Genomic DNA, 26,470 nt, shown 5'->3' with positions numbered 1-26,470 from the left:
TCTTTATTCACATATAACCCATTGCTGTTGAGTCAATTCCAACTCATAGCAACCAAAAACCGAAAACCAAACTCATGGCCATTGAGTCGATTCTGACTCATAGTGACCCCAATTGAGTTTCCAAGGCTATAAATATTTACTGAAGCAGATTGCCCCATTTTTCTCCCACAGTGTAGCTAGTGGGCTTGAATCACTGACCTTCCGGTTAGCAGCCAAATGCTTTACCCACTACTCCACCAGAGCTCCTTATAGCCACCTTATTTAAAAAAAAAAAAAAATCAAACTCGTGCCATCGAGTTGATTCTGACTCATAGCAACCCCGTTGGGTTTCCAAGGCTGTAAATCTTTACTGAAGCAGACTGCCCTGTCTTTCTTCCATGGAGCAGCTGGTGGATTTGACCCACCAATTGACCTTTTGGTTAGCAGCCAAACGCTTTACCCACTATACCACCAATGCTCCTTATAGGATATAGTATAACTGCCCCATAGGGTTTCCAAGGTTGTAAATGTTTACTTGAAGCAGATTGCCACATCTTTCTCCCACAGAGCAGCTGGTGGGTTCAAACTGGTGACCTTTCAGTTAGCAGCCACGCTTTTAACCACTGTACTAATACAGCTCCTAGTAGGGTTGCTATGAGTTGAAATTGACACAATGTCAATGGATTCTTCACATATATTTTGGATATACATAGAGGCAATGGGTATGTTTATAATAGCTTCATGGCTTTTGACCAAAAGCACTATATACACTTAATATCATTCTCTATTATCAATTATTTCATTCTCCATTTCCTGTACTTGTGGCAGATTTTACAATGTATAAACTATTTGACCTATTAATTAACTTAATTAATCTTCATCTAAGGTTTTTATTTTTAATTGAAATTGTATCATTTCAGTAATATAATTTTTAATTTCCTTTAGGGAAATATAAAATTTTACTTCTATAAACAGAATATTTTAGTGGTCATTATTGCTCTCATTTCAACATATTTTGGGTAATTACAGAGAAAAAAGCAGAATAGTCAGTGCTTTTGAGTTAGGCAGATTTTGAAGAAAAATCCAGCTCTACTGCTAACTCTCTGTGTGAACATGCACAATTCACTCCTATCTGCCAAGCTTCAGAACTTTAGTGTTATTAGGAGAAGTTTAAATGACATCATGGTATCAGTAGTCATTCCACTTACACTCCCCAGAGGTTTTTCTTCATTATTCTTAACAAATGGCATTTTGCTTTTCTCTCATTTATATTAAGTGGTCTCCTAAGGTCAGCTTTCAATACTTAATTTCAAATATAAAGATTAAAGATATAAAGACTTGTACAGAGTGTAAAAATGGTGCCATAAAATTCTAAAACAAAATTGAGATTTTTCATATTACTTTTTATGGCCTTTCTTATAACTTTTATCATGATTTTATAGTTTATATATTCTACATTTATAAAATTTTATTTAAATAATAAATTGAAGAAATTATAATAAATATTTTTTTATTATTTATATGTTTTAAAAAATAGCAGTCCCAATTTATTTTATCACATGCCATTACTAAAAATGTACTTAGTGGTTATAAGCCATTCAGATTTCTGCTCTGTCATTTACTTACTATGTGTCCTTGGGATATGTTGGTTATCATTTCCTCATCTCATAATGAAATTAATAATTGTATCAACATCATAGAATTGCTTTAGAAATAATGAAATAATAAAAAACACAGAAAGCTCTTAGATTAGATTAAATACCTGTAAATGTTAACTAATATGTCATGAGTTTTACCAGGGACAAGGAAACTCTAGACTCATCATCATACCAGTGTCATGACTCCCATCCGATCCATTTCCCTGGCAGGGCTTCGCGGGGTGAGCTTTGGTGTTGAGTGCCCACTTGGAGGAGATGAACTGGCCAGTGAGGAGGCTGTAACTGAGGCAGTGATGGAAGTACCTGGGTGGACCCTTGCCAAATTCAGGCCTTCCAGGCTCACACTAGCCACTCTGTTCTCAATTTCTTCGGCACGCAATTCCGTAGATTCTTTTTCTTCCTGAATGAGCCTGAAAGACATAGTTTAATATTGATTCATTGCCATTCTAAGTCTGGAGGTGGTACAAACAGTTTATATTCAACTATTAACCTCCAGGAGCTCTGGTAGCATAGTGCCTAAGGCACTTGACTACTAACCAGAAGGCTGGCGGTTCAAACCCACCAGCCACTCCTCCGAAGGAAGATGGGGCAATCTACTTCCATAGTGATACTGCCTCGGAAACCCAAGGAGGGGTCACTATGAGTGGGATCCGACCCAACGGCACATAACAACAACAACATTAACCTCCAGGTTGGTGATAAGAACGCACCCCATGGCACCACAGAAGAAAGTCCTGGTGATCTGCTTCCATAAAGGTTATATCCATGAAAACTGTATGAAGGAGTTCTATGCTGTAATATATGGGGGGTTGTCATTGTTGAACTCCACTAGACAACATAAGGGTAATTGGAATTCATTTAAGTCAATACTGTATTATTCTGTGGACACTGTATATCAAATTAAATAGTTTTTTAAATACATGTTTTTTTTTTTTTTTTACCCCTCTTCTCTAGGCTCCGTGCCTTTCAATAAGTTTCAGAGACTTCCTGGCTGAAATTCAGAAAATCCTCCTTTTCAAATGACTAGCTACTCTAGCTTGACCTTCTACCTTTTAAAAAACTCTTTTAAAGCTTTGCCTGCCTGATTAATTCATTTCACTAATTCTAATCTTAGATTTGAACTCAGGCAACAAAACATAGCAAATAAACAAACAAAAATAGACTTTTAGAATCCTAGATACCTTTATAGACATTGAAGACAACCTTTTACCCAATGGGGAAACACAAAAAGGAATTCATCAATAGACTCTTTGTTAGTGGTCACTCACAATAATCTTGCACTGAAATAAAATCCTGGGTGTTTCTTTTTAATATTAACATATATACTTAACAAATCTCCTTTTAAATAATACCAGGGAATTCAGTAATGTGTATATTGTGTGTTTTTGTGTGTGTGTGTTTGTATACATATCTCCAGCCTTAGTTAAAATTAAGTTTAAAATCATAAAATCTAAGGCATAATGGAACATAATGAAAAAATATTAAAAAAGCAACACAGTTGACAAAAATGCTTTTGTGAAGGCACCACAATAGCGATTACCCTTTCCCTCTAGATAAAAGAGAAATTTCAAAAATATTTACAAATCAACTATGAAAAAGGAACAAGGGACAAAGAACATTAGCTATGTTGCATAAAGGTTCAACTTAAGTTGAAAAAAATATATATATATACAGAGAGAGAGAGAGAGAGAAAGAGAGAGAGAGAGAGAAAGTTGTTATAATGAATTGTATAGTTTGATAAGAGGGTCAGAAATATCTCCTGTGATATTTTTTTCTTAAATGTAAATGGCTTAGTATTATCACCTTAAAAAACGAAAAAAGGCATTTTGTATTTTTAGAATGCTTAATGGCAAAATGATTTGACTCCTGGAAAATACGGTAATAAGCAACATGATTCTTTTGTATGATGAAATTTGAGTTATTAACTCTAAATCTATTCATTGCAAAGGAGACTCAAACCTAGGGAGACAAGTTGAATAAGAGATCAATTGAAATTTGATCACACAGGAAATCAGATGCTGCCTAGATATTATTTATTTGGAAAAATGAATGGTAATGTTTTGATCTTTGCATTCTGTATTTAAACACAGAAAACAAAACAATCAACATTACCATCACCAACAATAAAAACTGATTGCCTTTAAAATGCACTAGTATTTTAGGGAAGGAATCCACACAGGAATCATACAGAAGATAAAAGGATAAAAAGATTACAAAAAGTAAGGCAGATAAAATGGGCAATCTGCTTCTGTAAAGATTTACCACCTCAGAAACCCAATGGGGTCGCTATGAATCAGAATCAACATGAAAGCAGTGAGGTTTTTTTTTTGGGGGGGGGCGGGGCTGGTGTAGAAGAACAGATCAATCAATGAATACAGAAGCAGCAAATGAGTTTGAAGTAAGAAATCATTCCTTTTAAGACAATCAGTTGAGTTGTGAAAAAGTCAGAAAAAAAGCATTTTAAAATGGCTAAATTATTCTATGAAAGAATGCAAGACTTACCTAGAGACAATCGTCTAATTTTATATATTTCTTACAAGTTGGCAACTAATGTACATTATTTGATTTAGGGGAAAAGTATATTGAAGAACAGTATTTTAAACATATTTTTTGGATAGCAACTGAATTTGTCTAAGCCAAAATTTTTACTGGCAATACTACTAATGTAACACAGCAAAGAGTAACTGAAGGAAAACAGATTATTATTGAGGGTAGGTGTTGATATTTACCATCAAAATAAATATCACAAGAGTATATGCTAGATTTCAAACCTAATCATTGAGTTCAGCCATGTTTAGACAGCATCAGAAATTATTATTCAGTTAGAATTCATCTTTTAGATCATTTTTTTCTATTTATAGTAATCAACTATTTCTGGAGCACCTTTCATATATCAAGCAAAGTCTAAAATCTAGAAATAAAACAGTGAGCAAAACTAGATACATTTTTTGTTCATATAGACAATCATTAATTAAATAATCACAAAAATTTTATCAATATTTATACACTGTGATACATACTACAAAGGAGAACTGATGAACTGTGAAGTCTTCTCTGAAGAACTGAGAGTGAAACTCTTCATGATGAGTGAGGAAAAGGTGGTGAAATGTTAAGGCACACATATGAAATGAGGAGAGTGCTCACTAAGAAACCAACAGCAATGGAATGGGAGAGAGTATGGCACATTTGATGAACTGGAAGGAATGGATAATGGGGCATGGAGCAGGAGAGGGGAATGGTTTGAGAACGCTGAGATAGGTGGGCCCAATATATCATATCAGTGATTTGTTCTCTATCTTAAGAACAGTTGAAGGGTTTAAAAAATAGAGTACATGGATATTTGGGTTTTAAGAGTTGACTCTTCATGTTAGGCAGAGTTATATAGAAGCCTAAATACTACAAAGAAACTAGATAGGAACTATAATTGTTATCCAGATGAGGAATGACTGTAATAGGCAATAGCCTGATCACAGTTAAGATAAAGGTTTGAATCATATAAAGATAAAAATATAGTAATAATTTCTGGATATCCATCTGCAGAAAAATGAAACAAGATGTACCTCACACCACACAAAAAAACTAACTTCAGATGAATCAAAGCCTTAAATGTCAAAGATAAAACTATAAAGTTCCTCCAGGAAAAAAAAAAGGTGCAAATTTAGGGGTCCTCATTTATTGCATAAATAGACTAGAAAGCATAACCCAAAATGCACAAACAGCAGAAAAGAAACTAGATGAATGGGACCTTGCAAAAATTAAATTTTTATGTGCTTCTAAAGACTTCTCCAAAAGAGTCAAAAGAGAACCTGCAGATTGGGAAAAAAAAAATTGGCAATGACATTTCTGACAAGGGACTTATCTTTAGAATTTATAGAAAACTCCAACACCTCAACAACAAAAAGTCTAATAATCCAATTGAAAAGTGGTCAGAAGACATGCATAGATCCTTCACCAAAGAGGATATTCATGTGGCCAACAAATACATGAAGAAACATTCATGATCATTAGCCATTGTTGTTGTTATGTTCTGTCAAGTTAGACACGACTCATAGCAATCCCCCCTTGGGTCTCCAAGGCGGTATCACTATGGAATTAGATTGCCCAACCCTCCTTTCTGAGGAGAGGCTGGTGAGTTTGAACTGTCAGCCTTCTGGTTAGAAGTCAAATGTCTTAGGCATTAGCCATTAGAAAGATGAAAATCAAAACAATGAGACACCATCTTGCCCCAGCACTAGTAGCAAAGTTCAACAAGACAGAAAATAAAAATGTTGGCAAGGATGTGGAGAGATTAGGATTCTCATACACTGCTTGTGGGACTGTAAAATGATACAACCAATATGGAAAGCAGTATGGCGATTCGTTAAAAAGTTGGAATTAGAAATACCATTTGACCCAGCAATTCCATTACTAGGTATATATCCTAAAGAAGTGAGGCAGGACAAGGACAGATATACATACACATCCATGTTCATTGCAGCACTATTTTTAATAGCAAAAAGATGGAAACAACCTAGGTGCCCATCAATAGAAGAATGGATAACCAAACTATGGTACATACACACAATAGAATACTATGCAACCCTAAAGAATAATGTAGAATCTGTAAAACATTGCATAACATGGATGAACTTGAGGGACATTATGCTGAGTGAAATAAGTCAATCACAGAAGGACAAATATCGTATTAGCCCATTATTATAAAAAGTCAAGGACAGATTTATATATGGAAGGAAATTGTCTTTGTTGGTTACCCAGGGTGGAAGGCAAGGTGAGAGAACACTTGTAGATAAACAGAGACAAATATTGATTTGGGTGAAGAGAAGGACAATGTACCAAATGTGAGTGATCAACACAGTGGCATTGAGGAAGAGGAAGACATAGAGAGGTGCATGGGAGGCACAGACAACAAAGATGAACCCTTTTTGCCCATCCAGTACTGCACTGTCAGTGATGGCAAACATTGATCTACAAGGGGATAGATGGGTGGACAGGCTGAATGATTAGGTATGTCTATGCAGGGGGGAGTGTACCTATGACCATGTATAGGGTTGGCAGACAATGTTTCTACAAGTGTATGTTCTGTAAGAATTTCCAGGTATACAGTAGAGCTGACAAGGGATAAGTTTGTAGTCACTTCTTGGCCACAGCCAGTTACCCAGAGGGAGCAAGTAGTTGGACCTGTGGGCTCAAGACCATGGTCACAGGGGACATCAAGCTTACTTGGCATAACATACTATACAAAAACATTGTTCCACATCCTATTTTGTCTAGTAGCGACTGGGATTTTAAAAGCTTGCAAACAGCCATTTAGATGCACCAATGGGTCTCTCCTCAACCAGAGCAAAGAAGAATGAAGAAAACCAAAGATGCATGGAAACAATTAGTCTAAGGGACTGGTACACCATGTGATCCTCAGGGTATACAACTATGAGACCAGAAAAGCTAGATGGAGCCCAGCTACCACTGTTAGCCACTCAGAGCAAGATCTATGCAGGAGATCCTGAATAGAGTGGGAGAACAATGCAGAACAAAACTAAAAATCATAAAAAAAAAAAAAGGGCCCAGGTTTACTGCTCTGATAGGGCTTGGTGGAACCCCTGAAACAATGGCCCCTAGCTGCCCTTCAGGTCTGGAATTTAAGCCACTCTTTTGGCTTCCAGCCAAACTAAAGACAGGCATACGAACTATCATTTACATAAGGTAGATACATTCCTTGGAGATATCAATCATGAGAGAACAGAGGGGCAATGTATATGCAAGGAGAGAGCTTGCGGGGCAAGAGTGCATGGGAAGGAAGGACACAGGGAAGAGGTGGCTATGGGAAGGAAGTGGGGGGAGAGCTGTCGCACTGTGGGAGATTACAGTCAATATCATGAGACAAAGTGTATGTGAACTGCTGAGTGGAAGATGAATTTACTCTGTAAACTTTCACCCAAATCACAATTTTTTTTAATATAGTAACAATCTGGTATTAAATAAAAGAGGGTATATACTAGAAGAACTCATCCAAGATTATTATCAAATTCGACATCAGCTGGATAGTTAGTAGTTGCATACACTAAGATAGAGAATGCTGAAGAGAAGCAGTTTTTATGTAGAAAATCATGAATTTGGCCTTAAAGTACTGAGATTCAAATGACCAAAACATCTGAATATAGATAGGAATAGATAGGTTTATAATAATGGATATAGGCACAATAACAGGTTTGGAGCACAAAGGGAAAGCCGAACTAGAAATGTAACTTGCGGCTTCTCTGGTATAATAGTAATTGAAACCATGGTGGTTGATGATCCTGTCTGGGAAATACAATCATTTAGTAACCTTAAAAGGAGTCATGATGGTGCAATGATAAAGTGCTAGACTGCTAACTGAAAAGTTGGAGATTTGAACACATCTGCTGACCCTATGAGAAGAACTGACGATCTGCTCCTGTGAAGATTATAGTGCAGAAAACCCTATGGGGCAGTTCTACTGTGTCACCAGAGGTGGATGACTCAGTGGCACCTAACAACACATGGAAGATGAGGATGTACTAGTAAAAGAAGAAGTGATCAGAGGTTTAGAAAGGACATTAGTAGAATTGCTGTTTCCAAAAGCAGTTGAAAATATTATCGTAAGGAGGGAGTATTTAACAAGCTCAAATGATACTGATAAATAGAGCAATGTTGTTGTTGTTGTTGTTATGTGCCATCAAGTCGGACTCGACTTATAGTGACCCCTCCTTGGGTTTCTGAGGCAGTATCACTACGGAAGTAGATTGCTCCATCTTCCTTCCAAGGAATGGCTGGTGCCACTGGCTGGTGCCAAATAGAGCAATATCAGGACTAAAAACATTTGGACTCTTTTAACATGGCTAATATTTGAGACTTTTTCAGTTTGAGAGAGTGGATATTATGTTGTAGTGAGGTAAAGTACATCTGAGTATATGGATCAGCTGCTACTGAAAACTGTTTTAAAAATTTGCACATAAGGGAAAGACAGAAATACAGGCATACCTCATTTTAGTTCACTTCACAGGTACTTTGTTTTTTACAAATTGAAGGTTTGTGGCAATCCTGCATTAAGCAAATACATTGACACCATTTTTCAAATCACAAGTTCTCACTTCATGTCTCTGTCACATTTTGGTCATTCTCAGAATATTTCCAACTTTTTCATAATGCTATTGCATACTTGATTGACTATAGTAGAGTGTCAACATAACTTTTATATGCACTGGGAAAGCAAAACATTTGTGTTGTACGATTTGCTTTATTGCAATATTCATCCTATTGCAGTGATCTAGAAATGAACTAGCAATATCTCTGAGTTATGTCTGTAGGCAGTAGCTAGAAGGGAATGTTGGTTTTTGTTTGTACTTAAGAAAGACTTGAGTATGTTTATATATCAATAGAAATAATGCATTAAGGTATTTGACTAAATAAACAAAAAGAATGGAAAAAGTAATGTTGTTAGATGTCCTTGGATCTATTTTGACTCATAGCAACTCTATGTACAAGAGAACTAAACACTGCCTTGTCCCTAACCATCCTCACAATCATTGCCCATTGTCACAGAAACTGTGTCAATCCATCTTATTGAGAGTCTTCCGCTTTTTTGCTGACTCTCTATTTTACCTAGCATATCCTTCTCCAGGGACTGGGCCCTTCTGACAACATGACTTTGTTTTGAGAGACAAAGTCTGGCCATTCTTGCTTCCAAGGAGTGTTTCAGCTTTACTTCCTCCAAAACACTTTTGTTCATTCTTCTGGCATTCCATGGTACGTTCAATATCATGTCCTTCTTTCTAGTCTGTCTTAGTCTGGAAGATGCACTGAAACCTGTCTGTCAATGATGACTCTCTGGTCTTTGAAATGGATGACTTCCAGCATCACAGCAACACATAAGCCACCACAGTATGACAAACTGACAGATAGATGGTGGAGGGAAAACTGAGAGCAGAGCCTAAGTTTCTGGAGATAGAAGGCTCTATGGCAAGAATGAAGGAAATGCTCTTGAATAAAAAGAGGGATACTCCCCTGCTTTTTGAAAAAGTTTAATTAGAGGAAGCTTCAGAAACAGATAAGTTTGGAAGTTTGTTGTTGTTGTTGTTATGTGCCGTTGAGTTGGCCCCGACTCATAGTAGGCCCCGACTCATAGTGACCCCTCCTTGGGTTTCCGAGACAGTATCACTACGGAAGTAGGATTGCCCAACCTTTCTTCCAAGGAGTGGCTGGTGGGTTTGAACCGCCAGCCGCCTGGTTAGCAGGCAAGTGTCTTAGCCACTATGCTACCAGAGCTCCCAAGTTTAGTAGAAGAAAATTAAGGACATTTTAGTATGATGCCTTTTAAATTTCTCAAAGAAATACAATTTGAATGGGGAAATGGTGACTTCAGAAAAGAGCTAGATGTGGGTTAATACAAAGTGATGAGAGAAACATTCAGAGAAGAGATTGAGGAAAACAGAAGTGTTCACTGACTCTGGGGTCAAAGACTGGAGAGTTGGTGGTAACAAGCTGGGTAATGAGCAAGAAAGTATACCGCACTGTGACAGTAATGGTGTTGTATGCCAGTGTTTCTTGAACTTTAATGTGCACATACAGTGCCTGGGGATCTTTTAAAATGAAGCAGTAGGTTAACAGTAGGATATGAGATTTTTCATTGTTAATATGTTCTTAGGTGCTGCTGGCCCGTGGAGTACACTGGGCAACCTACTTTTGAGGAGGTACTGCCTTGGAAACCCAAGGAGGGGTCGCTATGTGTCACATAGGACGGCAGTGAGTGAGAGAGAGGATTAAAGGATGTCCTGGTGGCACACTGGTTATGCACTCAGCAGCTAACCAATTGCTTGGCATTTCAAACTCATTAGCCACCCCATGAGAGAAAGTTGTGGCACTCTGCATCCATAAAGATTATAGCCTTGGAAACTCTACAGAGCAGTTCTATAGGGTCCTGTAGGGTCACTATGATTGGAATCAATTTGAAAGCAATGGGTATAGAGGATTAAAGACCTAGAAATCCTATATTTTGGACATTAATTTTGAATATAAAGATGAGAGTCATGGAGTATTTTGACTCAGGATCTTTGAGAAGTATGGGCCTTAAGCCTATTTTATGGCTACTTTTCTGGAACAAGGAACAAGGAGCTCTGGTGGTGTAGTACCTAAGGCTAACCAGAAAGCTGGTGGTTCAAATCCACCAGCCACTCCTCAGAAGGAAGGTTGGATAAGCTTACTTCTATAGTGATACCACCTCGAAAACCCAATGAGGGGTCATTATGAGTTGGACCCAACTCAATGGCAGTGAGTTTGATTTTTTAGTTTTGGTTTCTGGAACAATCATTTGTCAATGCTATTTTTAAAGAACCATAAAAAATTAACTTTCTGAACAATATGTGGTAGGGTTAAAAAAAACAAAAAACAAACTTATGGTCAGTGCTGAGAGAAGGGTTTAGCAGATAGTGGGGTTTCTCCTAGAGGCCAGAAATGATTTCCCGTGGTTGGCTTGTTGAGACACTGGGGGAAAATTATGTATATCTGTAGATGATGGTGAGTCCTCAACTAAGAAGCTCTCTGAGTTGCACTCTTGGAAGACTGCAAGAAGGAAATATATCAGACTGAATCTAAGCAGAAAAAGTCACAGAAACATCTGTGCCCTAGTATGTTGCAGAATCTATAAATTTAAAAGAAAGAAAGATGATATAAAATAGATTAATCACTCTTTCCCTGGTGGAATGGGCATTAAAAATAGAAATTGGAATATCACACATAATTTTTTAACTGAATTTTATACTCATTACAAAATAAAAAAATATCAGAATTTTTCATTAAGTCCATTTCATATGTATATTGTATAGGCAGAGTAAGTGAATGTGAAAATGCATGAAGTTTTTCAATAGAAAAATCAGAAACACAGAAGAAATTTCTCATTCCCCTATCTTTAGTGTTGCCATTAAAAAAAGCAGAAAAAAGGTAAAATTAAAGAGGACTGAATTAAGAAACCTGGGTCATAGACTGGATCAGCTAAATCACTGTATCTTCTTATATCCTTCTTTGAGATGAGCAAGAAGGGATAAATTGGAGATGGGAAGCAGCCCTGGGTAGACACTGCTAATCCATCATTTACCTGAAAAAAGTATCACGGTGACTTAGAATTCTTTGAAGTACAGTGCTTCACAGACTATGCTAATTGACTAAATAGATATCTACTTTGCCACTCCTGGTTTAAGGTTTTAATTAGTGTTCCTTTCATTTCCCTAAGGAGGAAACCAATTTTTATGACCCTTACTCATTTAAAAATATTTCAGAAAACGTTTGACATTAAGAAAGTAAGAACTACCATAAAATGAGAGGTGTAAGTGTCAAAAATGAAATTCTTTTCCTTTCTCCTATAACTCAAATACATGTATTTTTTTTTCCCAGACTCACCCTATTATGTAATAACATCTTCATTAGAGTAGAGAAATAGTGGGTTTATGGAATATAATTTACACTCTTCAAAATCACTTATTCCATGTAGTCACAGAGGTCATATTTTGAACTATTTAGATGTTGACTAAGTTCTCTTCTAATGAGAAGACTATATGCTTATTCACTGGGAATAGGAAAGCAAAAGCAAAATTTATGGTTTCATTGAAAGGGTTTGACAACTTCAGTTTATAAATGGTTTTTAGTAAGGATCTAAAGAGAAGATAAATTACCTATTATTTTATTGAATAGCCCTGGTGGCACACTGATTAAGCATTGGGCTTCTAATGAAAAGGCTGGCAGCTCAAATCCACCAAGGGATCCACAGGACAAAAGACTTCATGATCAGCTCCCACAAAGATTAGGAGCCTAGGAAACCCTATGGGGCAGTTTTACTCTATAGGGTTACTATTGGTGTAGTGGGTAAGACATTTGGCTGCTAACCAGAAGGTCAGTAGTTCAAATCCACCAGCTGCTCCACAGGAGGAAGATGAAGCAATCTACTTTTGTAAAGATGTACAGCCTTGGCAATCCAACAGGGGTCACTATGAGTTGGAATTGACTTGATGACAGTGGGTTTCACAGGGTTATTATGAGTCAGAATTTATTGGACAGCAAACAACAACAAAATCATTTTGTTACTGTTTATATCTTTACACATGTACACACACACACACATATATGTGGAGGTCCTTAGAGTTAACTAAAATCAGAAAGAGTAAATAATCCAGACATTGTTCAGAATAGTAAAAAAAAAAAAAATTAAAAATATTCATCAATTGAAAACCCAATTTAATAAATAGACTCTTGATGCCTGAGAGAAAATAATTCCCTATGACACAGTAGAGTCTTCAGTGAGATCAGTCAAGTAAGTGATATAAAAAGACTGAATATCATTGGTATTCAAGAAAGCATATATTAAGTTAAATTTGTTAACATAGTGAAAACATTCTTTAATATTTAAAATGTTATCTTGTACAATTTCAATTTTATAAGGTTATGTAGTCTTTGAAAATAATCTATTATAGGGACACTGTGTGGTGATAATACATTTTTTTTTCCATTATAGTATGGAATAATTCAGTCATAGAACATATCACCAACCTATTTGTTGCCTCTGGACTGAGACTATAAAAATACACTTATTAAGCTCCATATTGGATTATGTCTGATAGAAATATTAAGACTTTCATATTTAAAGAATGCAAGTGAATCGAGTTTTCATTTCGTCACTTTAGTAATATGCACATGTACTCAACTAACTTAACTCACTGTTGTTAAGACTGATCCGACCCATAGTGACCCTTCCTTGGGTTTACGAGGTGGTATCACTATGGAAGCAGATTGCCCAATCTTCCTTCCGAGGAGTGGCTGGTGGGTTTGAACTGCCAGCCTTCTGGTTAGCAGTCTAATGCCTTAGGCACTCGCCACCAGAGCATACTGAACAAAAATAGCAGGGGATTTTGATTAATCAATGTGATTTGCCAAACTTGGATAGTAATGTATAAAACTTTTATTATTACTGATATAATGAATTTTATATAACCATCAGAAGAAATCTAGATGAGAATGGTAGCAAAAATAGTAGAAAAGTAAGCTTTTTTTGGAGACAAGTGAATACAATTACCCATTTCCATTGAGTAATTCTGACTCATAGTGACCCTAAAGAACAGGAATTGCTTCATAGGATTTCCAAGGCATAATCATTATGGAAGGAGACTGTCACATCTCTCACCCAGGGAATGGCTCATGAGTTGAAACTGCCAACTATTTGGTTAGCAGCCGAGTTGCTTAATCACTGCTTCACACCATCCATAGATGTTATGATTAACATTTTCTTTTATTTTTTCATGTAATATATTAATATAGAAATTTGATTTTATTATTGAGAATAGTAGTAACAGCAGTAGCAGCAATATAGTCTTGCATTTAGTTTATCACATTATTTAAAGGCATAGCCTGTTTTTTTGTGTTTATTAATCTCAGATTTCGTGGCAGAGCATAGCACCCATGCTATCCTGGTTTTAGCATGTGCTCCATAGGTATAGAATTAAAAAAAAAAAATCTTATATAAATTTTTTAAAGGCTTTAAAATTAATAAATATCCAAGAATATATTCTCTCTGATGTTATAGCTTAAAATTGATTTTAAAGAAGAACATCAAGTAAATTTTACTTTGATGTCTAAATACATTTAAGGAAGCTGGAAGTGTATTAAGTTGCCTGCAATTTAGTACATTTATGTAGTGCTAAATGTAATTTGAAATGTGTTATACTAACACAAATACCCTTTAATTTAAATGGTAAACTGTAATTCAAAAAGTGCTATACAGTTAGTTGGGAATATTTTATTGTGTTTACCTTGGCTTTTTATATTGCACCTAAAGTCCTAACATCTGTATGTGTTTCATATATGTTCCTTATAACAGCTGTCCTAATAAAATGCTTCCAAGATTTTGTTCAGGAGATATATAGATTTTTTGTGTGGATTTTGCACACATTTTGATTCAATGGGTGTGTGGTAAGATACAAAATCCTGTATTTACAACAAGCAACCAAGTGATGCTGATGCTGCTGATATGAGTAACCCGTGTTCATCACCAAGGTCTTCCAATGCCTTGAAACCACCAGCACTAATTGCACTTACCTGATTTCTTTGTTGATGGCATCCAATTGTTCCTGAAGCATCATGGCTAGAGTCTGGGCATCAGAATGACCACTTGGAGAGAGAAGATCCATTGAGCTAAATATTGTTTCTCTGTCATCATCATCAATATCAGACATTTCAGTGTCACTTTCAAAATGATGACTGCTTAGCACTCCAATTTGTTGAGTCCTATTCCATTCATGATCCCCAAGAGATTTTACCTGAATAATAAAAATACAGTGTAGAGTAATTATCATTATCTTCTATAAAACAACTATAACAAAAAAGCACGTATACTTTTATAACTGATCTGGCAAAAGCAGAAACTATTTTTAACTTATCAATTTATTGATTAATGAAGTAGTACTTTTGACATCTTAAGTAATGATAGATGTTAATTGTGAGCATAAGCATCAATATTTTAATCCAAATAAAGATGATAAACCTCCTTATGAGTTCCAGTGCAATCCATATTCAAAGCAATATTTACTATAAGCTCTCTAAGTTTGCAATATTTTTTACTTCCAAAATAATAATATTAATTCATTTGTAGTCTAATATTCCCATTTCTTTACTGACTTTTTCAAATGGTTTAATAAATTTGTCATGTGCATGAGTCTTAAGTAATCAATAAGTTAGTGGTTTTTAAGCTGTGATATGAAAGTATGAAGGAGTTGAGGCTAAGAGGGAGGTTCTACAGTTTTCTGCAGTTTAAAAAATTAGTTTTCAATTTTGTGACCATATCAAATGATTTATCTGGAGTACCGTATTGTATTGTCCTAAGCACTGACTAAAGAAATGAGGACCTGTGTTAACATTTGTGTTACAAATTGTTTTGATACAGTTAGCACTAATTTATTTGTCATATAAGAAAGAGTTTATGTTAATGAGGAGGAACATCTCAGAAAAGGAGAGTGAGAACAGTTGCACAGCTCAAAGAATATAATCAATGTTACTAAATTTACATGTAGAAACTGTTGAATTGGTGTATATTATTCTGTGTATATTCTCAACAACAACAACAACAAAATAAATAACATTTAGGAAGAAAAGGAAAGATAAAAGAGATAATTGATTTATTTTTCATTTGTTCACTTATTTGTCCATTCAAAGGATTTTGGATGCTTATAATGAGGAATTAATTTGTATATGACATATTGGTACCAATTGAAAATAGAAAGTGTCAAGGTCCTGCGTACTAATGAACATATGCAGATTAATTAGTACTTTGGTTACATAAAAGTGGTTGGGGTAAACAAGATATACTTAGGACCATAGGAATTATACTAGTTCTCTATAAAATTTAACTACATACCTACCCACCACAGATAGCTCACAAAATTGTTATTGAGGAAATGAGAACCCAGTATGGCAGTGTATCTTTTAGAGTTTTCTTTCAATTGTCTATGTATATTTTCCCTAAAGTGTTTTTAAAATAACAATTTTAATTAAAATATTTAATTAATTTTGAAGAATAATATGAATGCCAGTGTTTATGTGTCCAAGCAAGCAAAAAGTTAATGTTTGCCAGCACAAAGTCTAAAACCATGGGAACCACGAAATGTAGGCTCAAGTTTTGATTATATCACTTGCCTGCTGTGTAATGTTTTACGATTAGTCTTTCTTAGTTTCATTCTTTTTATAAAAATTGTTATAAAAATAGTACCTACTTCATAATGTTATGTGGATAAGTGCATAATAATGTTTACTTCAATTTCTGGCACACATTAAAGATATATACTAAGTATTTTAAGTGGAGTCATATAATAAGTATTTTTAAAAATATATTGTAAGCTCCATTTGAAACTACTAAAAATGCTACCATTTTGAATTCCTTCAGTGCTGAAATTCTACCCAAAAGGAAATAGTGCATTTATTTAAACCTATCAAAGAGTTGAAATAAAGATCATTCACCTTTGGCTCATCTCTTCGCACACCCATGCGGCCTCTTCTCGGTCTTCTTATCACTTTAGTTGTTCTATAATCAGACTGGCTGTCCACTAGTGATCCCACCGAATATCGCAACTCAGCTGAGGTGTCTAGATGAGCTCTGAAAAAAAAGAGAAATATAAAATATATCCAATCTCACAAATTAAACTTATTAGCAAATCACTATTCACTGTTTGATTAGCAATAAAGCATACACCTTCAAGGAAATAAACCGCAAGAAAAAGTTGATGAATTTTCATGAACACTTTGATGCATCTCCAGAGGCTTATGTCAGAAATTCTAGTAGGTTCATTCCTTAAGGTCAAGTTCATTTTGTCCTTTTAGGATACACTTGTAATTTTTCTGTTCAATAATTATCAATATCATTTTTAAGTGCAGTAGTATAATAAGGCATATTAAGATTGATAATCAGTACTCTAATATGTGTTGGCTAATGTATTTGCTTTAGATACTTATCAATGAAACTAAAAATGCGTACATATTTGAGGTCCCAGATATTTTAAAATTTTGGAGAAATGTGTTCATATTTCTTCTCTGTATTTAATGTCAATTTAAGGACTCAACAAAAAGATTATAATTAGATTGAGCTAAGGTTAATTATTTTATTATTTTAATAAAATTAGATATATACCCAGAAAAAAATTTTCAGCTTATGATAAGACTATTCTAAAAACAAAATAGAGAACACTCTTTGGATAAACACATTTGACTGAAGTCTGCTTACAGGCAAAACAGTTGGAAAATTTCAGTTGGAAAATATTATCACACTGGTTTTCAATGAACCAGTAAAAAAGTACACTGTAATCAAAGTGCAGAAATAGTTTCCCCAAGCAAATTATTTATATAGAGATTTACAGATAATTCAGTTTATTGCTATAATAATGATGGTGCTAATATTAAAATAATGATGATGCTAATAGAAGCTACACGGTCTCGTATAAAATGAAGAAACAAATCCATCATCTATAGAAAATATGCTTAAAGCTGTGTTTTCTATTGAATGTCAGCATTCCTACTCATTCACTTCATTATATATCTTAGTTCTCTTTTTGAACAAAAACACAAACTGGTTGCCGTTGGGTTGATTCTGAGGCACAGCAACCCTGTAGAATAAAGCAAAACTGCGTCATAGGGTTTCCAAGGCTGTAAATCTTTATGGAGGCTAATTGCCATATCTTTTTCATGAGGAACAGCTGGTGGGTTCAAACTGCTTATGTGTCAATTAGTGGCCTAGCACTTTAACCACTGTGCCACCGGGGTTCTGAACAAAGACAAGTGTTCCTAAATATCCAGCAAGGTTTAAACAGGTGTGGGTTTGCAACATCAAGACTCTGACCTGATTGATGCAAGACCTTGTTTTTGGCAAAAAGGGATATTAGAGTACATGAACTATAGAATCATCCCCTAAAAAAGAGAATCGGCCATTGCTTATATGTTGTTGCTGTTATGTGCTGTCGAGTCGGACCCGACTCACAGTGACCCCTCCTTGGGTGGTATCACTACTGAAGTAGATTGCCCAAACTTCCTTAGCAATTTTAATTTTTGAAATCACAATTACTTGATTTAATCAAGTCAAATTATTTTATTGAGGAAAGCAGTAAAATATATAAAAAATGAACTATGAGGGCATACTTATAAATGGCACAACTATTAAACTTTACCTATTGAGTAGAGGCTGTAAGTCTCATGAAGGCAAAAGTCAGGTTTCAGTTGCCAACGTGTCCTCAGGGAACTGTGCCAAACATAAACCAAAACCAAGCCCACTGCCATGGAGTTGATTCCAACTCACAGTGACCCCCATTGAGTTTCTGAGACAGTAAAGCTTTACAGAAGTAAATTGCCTCATCTTTCTTCTGTGGAGTGGCTGGTTAGCAGTCAAATGCCTTAGGCACTGTGTCAACAGAGCTCCTAGTTCCTGACATGTAAGCAGTTAAGAGATATCTAATAAATTCGTGAAAGAATTAAATATGGTACAATACATTCCTAAATTATCTAGCTCTGAATATACCTCGGAGATGTTGTGGGTTTAGTTCCAGACCACCCCAATAAAATGAGTATCTCAGTAAAGTTAGTTGCACAAATTTTTTTGATTTCCCATTGCATAAAAAAGTTGTATTTATACTATACCATTGTTTATTAAGTGTAGAACAGCATTATGAATAAGTGTAATATTGTATTACCAAAATGTGATACAGAGACACAAAATGAGTACACTCTGTTATAAAAATGAAGCCAATAGACTAGCTTGACACAGGGTTGCCACAAAGCTTCAAATTGTAAAAAAAAAAAGCACTGTCTGCAAAAGGCAATAAAATGAAGCGCTATAAAATGAGATATACTTGTGCTATTTGCCTACAGTTGCTTAGATTGTCTTTCTGGTTGTCAGAGTGGAATTCCCAACATTATAACTTATTTACATTAGGAGTATTGTTTTATTGTTCTTTTATCTGCTATCAGCAAATCATTAATAAAAATTTGAAGCAAAACACACATCTGGTCACATTAATCTCCTGCTTAAAACTCTTTGCCTTCTTAGTTACTTAGGCTAAAGACCACAATATTTCACTCTCCTTACAAGGTCCTCTGGGAGCTCTGGTAGCATAGTGCCTAAGGCACTTGACTGCTAACCAGAAGGCTGGGGGTTCAAACCCAGCAGCTACTCCTCCGAAGGAAGGTTGGACAATCTACTTCTACAGTGATACTACCTCGAAAACCCAAGGAGGGGTCACTATGAGTTGGGTCTAACTCAATGGCACATAACAACAACAACAAGGTCCTCCACCATATAGGCCCCTTCTGCTTTCCAGCTACACTCCTAGCAACTCCCTTCTTTAATGTCCACTCAACCTGTACTGACATTCTTTCAGTTTCTTTAATAACTCACAATTTCTTTAATTCTGAACCTTTAAACAAGCTGTTCTTCAAACAGTCGCTTCACACCTTTTCATGGTTAATATTCTTAAGGTCGCAGCTCAAAAGTCTTATTGCCCTACATTGTGCTAACTACCTGTATCTCTGGTAGTTAAGTTTGTGTGTCAGTTTGGCTGAGCCTGGTGGAGTGGCTGGGCAATTGGATGTAGTTATTCCCTATGGTGAGATTGGTAATCAACTCCATTGTAGAATCTGCTATGAGTAGCTGAGTAGCTGCCTTGGGGATGTGGTCTGCTTCCTGTGTATAAGGAGAAGCCTTGGGGAACGGTCTCTAGCTTATGGCATGCTTGAACCCTGCATGTAGCTGTGTCATTGTTCAGCAACCTGCCATGCATTGGGACTTTCAATGCACTTGAATTAATGCTCTGCCATGTGGTTTGTTAACATCAAACCTGTGCCTTTTACTTGTCAACCTTGGGCTTGTCAGCCTCAGCAGCGAGCAGCTGTCTGAGTGAAGAAAAGCATCTAGTGTCAGTGGGCTGGGAGCAGGAGGCAGAGCTGAAGCCCAAGTTTGAGGGATTTTCACCCAGCCCCTAGTGCCTGGCACTTTGAACTTGGACTTAAAGCTTCCAACTCTAAGAAAATAAACTCCTGTTTGTTAAAGCCATCCCATTTATGGTATATTCTTGTCAGAGAGGTAGTAGGTAACCAGAACAATCCCCCATACTGTAATACTCCTTAAAATAATATTTCTATATTTTCCATCAGGAGCATATACTCCTTATGTCAAATATATTTCCACAGTTTAAAATCAGGAAGGGAGTGTGTCAAGATTGTATCCTTTCATAATACTTATTCAATCTGTATGCTGAACAAATAATCTGAGAAGCTGGACTATATGAAGAAGAATGTGGTATCAGGATCGGAGGAAGACACATTAACAAACTATGACACGCAGACAACACAACTTTGCTTGCTGAAAGTCAGGATGACTTGAAACACTTGCTGAAGAAGATTGAAGACTACAGTCTACAGTATGGATTACACCTCAATATAAGGAAAACAAAAATCCTCACTACTGGACCAATAAGCAGCATCATGATAAATGGAGAAAAGATTGAAGTTGTCAAAGACTTCATATTATTTGGTTCTACAATCAATACCAATAGAAGCAGCAGTTAAGACATCAGAAGACGTATTGCATTGGGCAGATCTGCTGCTAAGGATCTCTTTTGAATACTGAAGAGCAAATATGTCACTTTGAAGACTAAGGTGTGTCTGATCCAAGCCATGTTATTTTCAATCACCTCATATGCAAGTGACAGCTGCATGATGAATAATGAAGACCAAAAGAGTTGATGCTTTTGAGTTGTGGTGTTGGTGAAGAATACTGAAAGTACCATGGACTGCTAAAAAAGTAACAAATCTGTCCTGGAAGAAGTGCAGCTGGAATGCTCCTTGGAAGTGAGAATGGCCTACGTTGGTCATGTTGTCAGAACGAACCATTCCATGGAGAAGGATATCATCCTGGGTAAGGTGCAGGGTCAATGAAAAAGGGGAAAGTCCTCAAGGAGATGTATTGGCACAGTGGCTGCAACGACAGGCTCAAGTATACTATACTTGACCAGGCAGGACCAGGCAGTGTTTTGTTGTACATAAGGTCACTAAAAAGGAGACAACTTGATGGCACCTAACAACAACAACAATATCTCCAATGCACCAATGTCTGGCTGGTAGAAGATGCTTAACATATCTTGAAAAAAAAAGAGCCAAGCCAGTACCAATCTTAGAGATCATTGCTTATACTTCACCCAAAGAAGTAACTATTCACCTCTCTCATTTTATTCATCTCTCTGATTTGATTCTCTAATAGAAGAAAATGGAAGTAATATGTCTATACTAATTCAACTTCTCAAACCCACCCACATGGCAGAAGTACCTGGCAATCTGCTTTGTGAAGATTGTTGCTGTTTTTGTTGGATACCAATTCTGACTTATAGTGGCCTTATGTACAACAGAAAGAAACACTGCCCTGATTTGTGCCATCCTCACAATCCTTGCTATGCTTCCACCCACTGTTGCAACCACTATGTCAATCCATCTCATTTAGTGTCTTCCTGTTTTTCGTTGACCTTCCATTTTACCAAGCATGACATCCTTCTCCAGGGAATGGTCCCTTCTGACATGACCAAAGTAGGTGAAATGAAGTCTGGCCATTCTCACTTCTAAATGGCATTCTGGCAGCACTTCATCCAGGACAGATTTGTTTGTTCTTCTGGCAGCCTGTGGTACTTTCAGTATTCTTCTCTAAAACCACAATTCAAAGGCATCAACCCTTCCTTGGTCTCCCTTATTCATTGTGTGGCTGTCACATGCACACGAGGTGATTGAAAATACCATGGCTTGAGTTAGGGACACCTTAGTCTTCAAAGTAACATCTTTGCTCTTCAACACCTTAAAGAAGTCTCTTACAGCATATTTTCCTAGTGCAATACATGTCTGATTTCTTTACTGCTGCTTCCATGGGTGTTGATTGTGCATCCAAGTGAAATGAAATCTTTGACAACTTCAATCCTTTCTCCATTTATTGTGATGTTGTTTATTGGTCCAGTTGTAAGGATTTTTATTTCCTTTATGTTTAGCTGTAATCTATACTGAAGATTGTAGCCTTTGATATTCATCAGTAAGTGCTTCAAGTCATCTTCACTTTCAGCAAGCAAGGTTGTGTCATCTGCATATCACATGTTGTTAATGAGTCTTTTACCGATCCTGATGCCATGTTCTTGTTCATATAGTTCAGCTTCTCAGATTATTTGCTCAGCACACAGATTGAGTAAGTATGGTGAAAGGATACAACCCTGATGCATGCCCTTTCTGATATTAAACCATGCAGTATTCATTCGTTCTGTTTGAACGACAGCCTCCTAGTCTACGCAGAGGTTTCTCAGGAACATAATTAAGTGTTCTGGAGTTCTCATTCCTCACAATGTTATTCATATTTTGTTAATATCTACACAATGGAATGTCTTTGCATAGTCAATAAAACCTATGAATAGCAGTGAAACACTCTCTGATATATTGTAAAGATTACAGCCCCCAAACCCCAATATTGCTGTTCTACTCTGTGATATGGAGTCCTTATGGAATAGACAGTGACTTAGTGGTATACAACAACAACAATTCAAATTTTAAATAATATTTGCTGTCCTAAATTTTGAGAAGCTTCTTGAAGGTCTAAGTAGGTTACAATTTATTCATCAGTTCTTTAGGCCACGAATCATGTAATTTGTTCCTAACCCATTAAAACTGTATTGTTGTTCAGTTAAATCCAACTCATATCAGAAATATTAGTAAATATACAATTTTGTGATTGGATAATGCTAATGCCTTGTATTTACTGTTTTGGTATTTTAACAAGTCTTCTCCTCTTCCTCCATTATTATTATTCTTACTATATGAACATGTATCAGTGAATTACTATTTTAATTCAATTATATGTCAAAATAAAAAATAAAAAGAAACATGATTTTCTAAAATAAATAGCTAACACATCTATAAGTTACATATTGAAAGTGACATATTTATTTTTATCAAGATAGACAAAACCCCCTGCTCTTATGGAGCTAACGTTCTTAAAATAAAGTGAAAAATTGACTTCTAAAAGTCTCTGGTGAGCAGAAGTTTCAAATAGCTGAAATTATTTTGTTATCTAATAAATAAATTATTAAATGAGTCAATTATTTTAGTTTTCTCTTTATCAACTTTAAATATAAGTCCCTAAGGACAAAGGAAAATTATATGTGAAGCTTTGGTGGGGTAGTGTCTAGGGCATTTGATTGCTAACCAGAAGGTTGGTGGTTCAAACCCACCAGCCATTCCATGGAAGAAAGATGGGGCAAACTACTTCCATAAATACTTACTGCTTTGGAAAGCCCATTGGGGTTGCTATGAGTCAGAACTGACTTGATAGCAGTGAGTTTAGTTTTTGGTTTTATACACACACACACACACACACATATTGTGTGTGTATTTATTGTTAATCCTCTGTTTTTCTTTTAAGATCAATTATTGAATCAAAATAGATGAATATGCCCAGGTTTATTTGAATGTTTTTCATAAATGTTTAGTATCTTCTTCCCTTTATTTTATTAATAAAATAGATAGATGTTAAGAGACTGTAATGAATGATATTTATTCAATTACATTAAGAATTGAACACATTGCTGCATGCAGACAAAGGGCTGAGGCCTCTTCCTGGGATAAGATGCAATCTCTTTATAGACAGTTCAGTTTCTTCATTTAAGGATCATTCTATGTATTTATATCTATATAATTAAATACAATATAAGACAGGCAATGATTTAAAATCTTTTCTTGCATATCTAAAGGAAGCATTTTTATTTTAGAGAATTGTATTTGCATGTAGAAACTAAAAGAGTAAAGAATCAAAGACGTGTAAAGACTACTAAGGAGCAGAAGGTATTTCTTTCTTTTATTTAAGGAGATATGAAACCATAAGGAAATAAATACTGAAGTTTAGTGAACAATAGATAAGCCTTCTTTAAATGTTACCTTGATATTGCAGGTTCAATTAAAGAGCCAGTTCTCATTTTCATTTGGTCAAGTTCAGATCTCAGCTTTTCAATTTCTTCTGCTAATCTTTCCTGAAAAATCAAAGAAGTGTTATTCAGATATCATACATTTTTTTTCTCACTATCACAAATGTGAATCATACCTACACTTAATCATGAAAAACTAACCTTAATGGCTCTGTGAAAAAGAGAAATCTGATGCATGTAATTTAACTAAAGATTATTTATTGGATGTGATAATAAAATATTAGGTATTAAATTTCTCCTTGGAATGAAAATGTGAAAAGCAAAATTGAATAAAAATTTGTTCACATTCACTGGCATTAATTGATGCTCAATTTTTGTAAGCAGTGGCAATATCAAGATCAAGGCCAACTGTGTATATATTACTTCAAAATGCAAAATGTAACTCATAAGCAGTTTTAAAAAAAGAAAGAAAACCTCTTATTTATGCACCTAGTAGAATTTTCATTATTCTATGAGGGTTGAAGGACACTTGAGTGAAGGAGAAGGAAGATTGGATTGCAAGGACCAGTAAAAACTTATCACCTTTAAGAAGAAAATGTAGCAATTTAATTAGAAAATTATTATTAATAATTCTTTTTTACACATTTTTGTGATGCTAGTAATTTTCTCAGAATGTTATTATCTGTTTTGGTCTGTAAATTTACATAGACAGGGGTTGTCTTGTTGCCCTTAATTAAATGTCAATGTGGGATCTTAGTTTTGTTTTAATGATTATAACATTTATGCTGTTATAAATGTTTAATTGTGTCCTGAATTTTCTATTGCTTTTTTTTTGCCTCCCACAGACCAATGCTTCTAATTTCACTTTACTCGTATATATGTATCTTCTTATCACATAGTTTGTAAATGTGTCCTTTGCAATATTTCTCTCATCTATTTTTTTTCTCCGTACTATCACCATCTTAGGGGATCTGGTGGTGTAGTGGGTAAGGCATTTGGTTTCTAACCAGAAGGTCAATGTTTCAAACCCACCAGCTGCTCTGCAGAAGGAAGATGAGGTAATCTATTTCTGTGAAGATTTGCAGCCATGGAAACTCAATGGCTATGTCTATGAGTCAGAATCGACCTGATGCCAGTGGGTTTTGGGTATCACTATCCTACTACAGGGAGCTCTGGTGGCATAATGCCTAAGACATTTGACTGATAACCAGAAGGCAGGTGGTTCAAACCCATCAGCCACTCCCTAGAAAGAAGACTGGGCAATCTACTTCTGTAGGGATGCCACGTCAGAAACCCAAGGAGGGGTTGCTATGAGTCAGAGTCGACTCCATAGCAGTGAGTTTTATCAGGAGTTTATCCTACTATAAGCTGTTTCACTCTCTTCTCTGAATTATTTTAACCAACTTCCACAGAGATGGTGCTCCTGTCATGTACTCTCCATGCATTCCTATGTGAATGTACCATTAAAGCACATGTATGATCAAACAAACCCTTTGTTTAAAAATATTCAATAGTTTACTAATGGTTTTGTTAATCCAGTTGTTCATTATTTCCACAAATACATTGATCACCTTTTTGTGTGCCAGATAGCTAAGATGGATCAGTGAAGTGACAAATTTTCTGTCTTCATGTAGTGTACAATTTAGTGGAAAAGACATACAATGAACTTATTAGTGGGAGGGAGAAAATAGAGGGCTATACAAGGGGATTTTGATAAAGTGATATTTGAGCAAAGACCTAAAGTAAGGGAGAGAATAAAAACTGGGGGTATCTTAGGAAAAGGCTTGATAGAAGGAACTTGTTCTTGTTACTGGGTGCCATTGAGTCAGTTCTGACTCATAGTAGCCCCATGTACAACAGAACAAAACTCTACCTGGTCCAGCATCATCCTCATAAGCCCTATGTTTCACCACTATTCATAAGGTTTTCAGAAACCATTTTTTTCAGAAGTGAATGGTCCGGTCCTTCTTCCCAGCTTATCTTAGTTTAGAAGCTCCACTGAAACCTGTCCACCATGCGTGACTGCTGGTATTTGAAATGCCAGTGGCATAGCCTGCAGCCTCAAGGCAATATGCAAATCACCACAGTACAACAAACTGCCGGATGAGTGGTGAGGTAGAAGGACAAACAAGTGCTAATGCCTCTTATTTGTAGTATACTTGGAGATGTAGAGGGCAAGCAGCCCACTGAGTTGAGATTAGAAAAGTTATGGGGAAAACAAAGGCAGGAGCTCTATTTAGAAGCATTTTGGGGCTGGTAGAAGGGCAGATATGAAAGGCTCTGTAGACCATTTAAAGACTTTTATTCTGAGTGAGGTAGGAAATGACTTTGGGGTTTTGAGCAGAGAGTGACATGATTATT

At 35.9% G+C, this 26,470-nt stretch overlaps 1 protein-coding gene across 1 annotated transcript in view; it reads right to left on the bottom strand.

Moving 5' to 3' along the window:
* The window catches only part of PPFIA2 (PTPRF interacting protein alpha 2), a 643,396-nt gene that overhangs the window by 100,340 nt on the left and 516,586 nt on the right, over positions 1–26,470 (bottom strand). Inside the window, exons 13-16 of the mRNA XM_007953155.2 lie at positions 24,123–24,214; positions 16,644–16,779; positions 14,730–14,950; positions 1,810–2,047 (exon numbers count right to left, since the gene is read on the bottom strand). Coding sequence (XP_007951346.1) covers positions 1,810–2,047; positions 14,730–14,950; positions 16,644–16,779; positions 24,123–24,214 — 687 coding nt within the window. The remainder of the gene's footprint in view (positions 1–1,809; positions 2,048–14,729; positions 14,951–16,643; positions 16,780–24,122; positions 24,215–26,470) is intronic.

Source organism: Orycteropus afer, unplaced genomic scaffold (genome assembly GCF_000298275.1).
Source record: "Orycteropus afer afer isolate SDZICR_OR568_19922 unplaced genomic scaffold, OryAfe1.0 scaffold00375, whole genome shotgun sequence".
In the NCBI taxonomy this organism is placed as follows: domain Eukaryota; kingdom Metazoa; phylum Chordata; class Mammalia; order Tubulidentata; family Orycteropodidae; genus Orycteropus; species Orycteropus afer.
The sequence above is the reverse complement of the archived record's forward strand: the minus strand, read 5'-3'. Positions and strand labels throughout refer to the sequence as shown.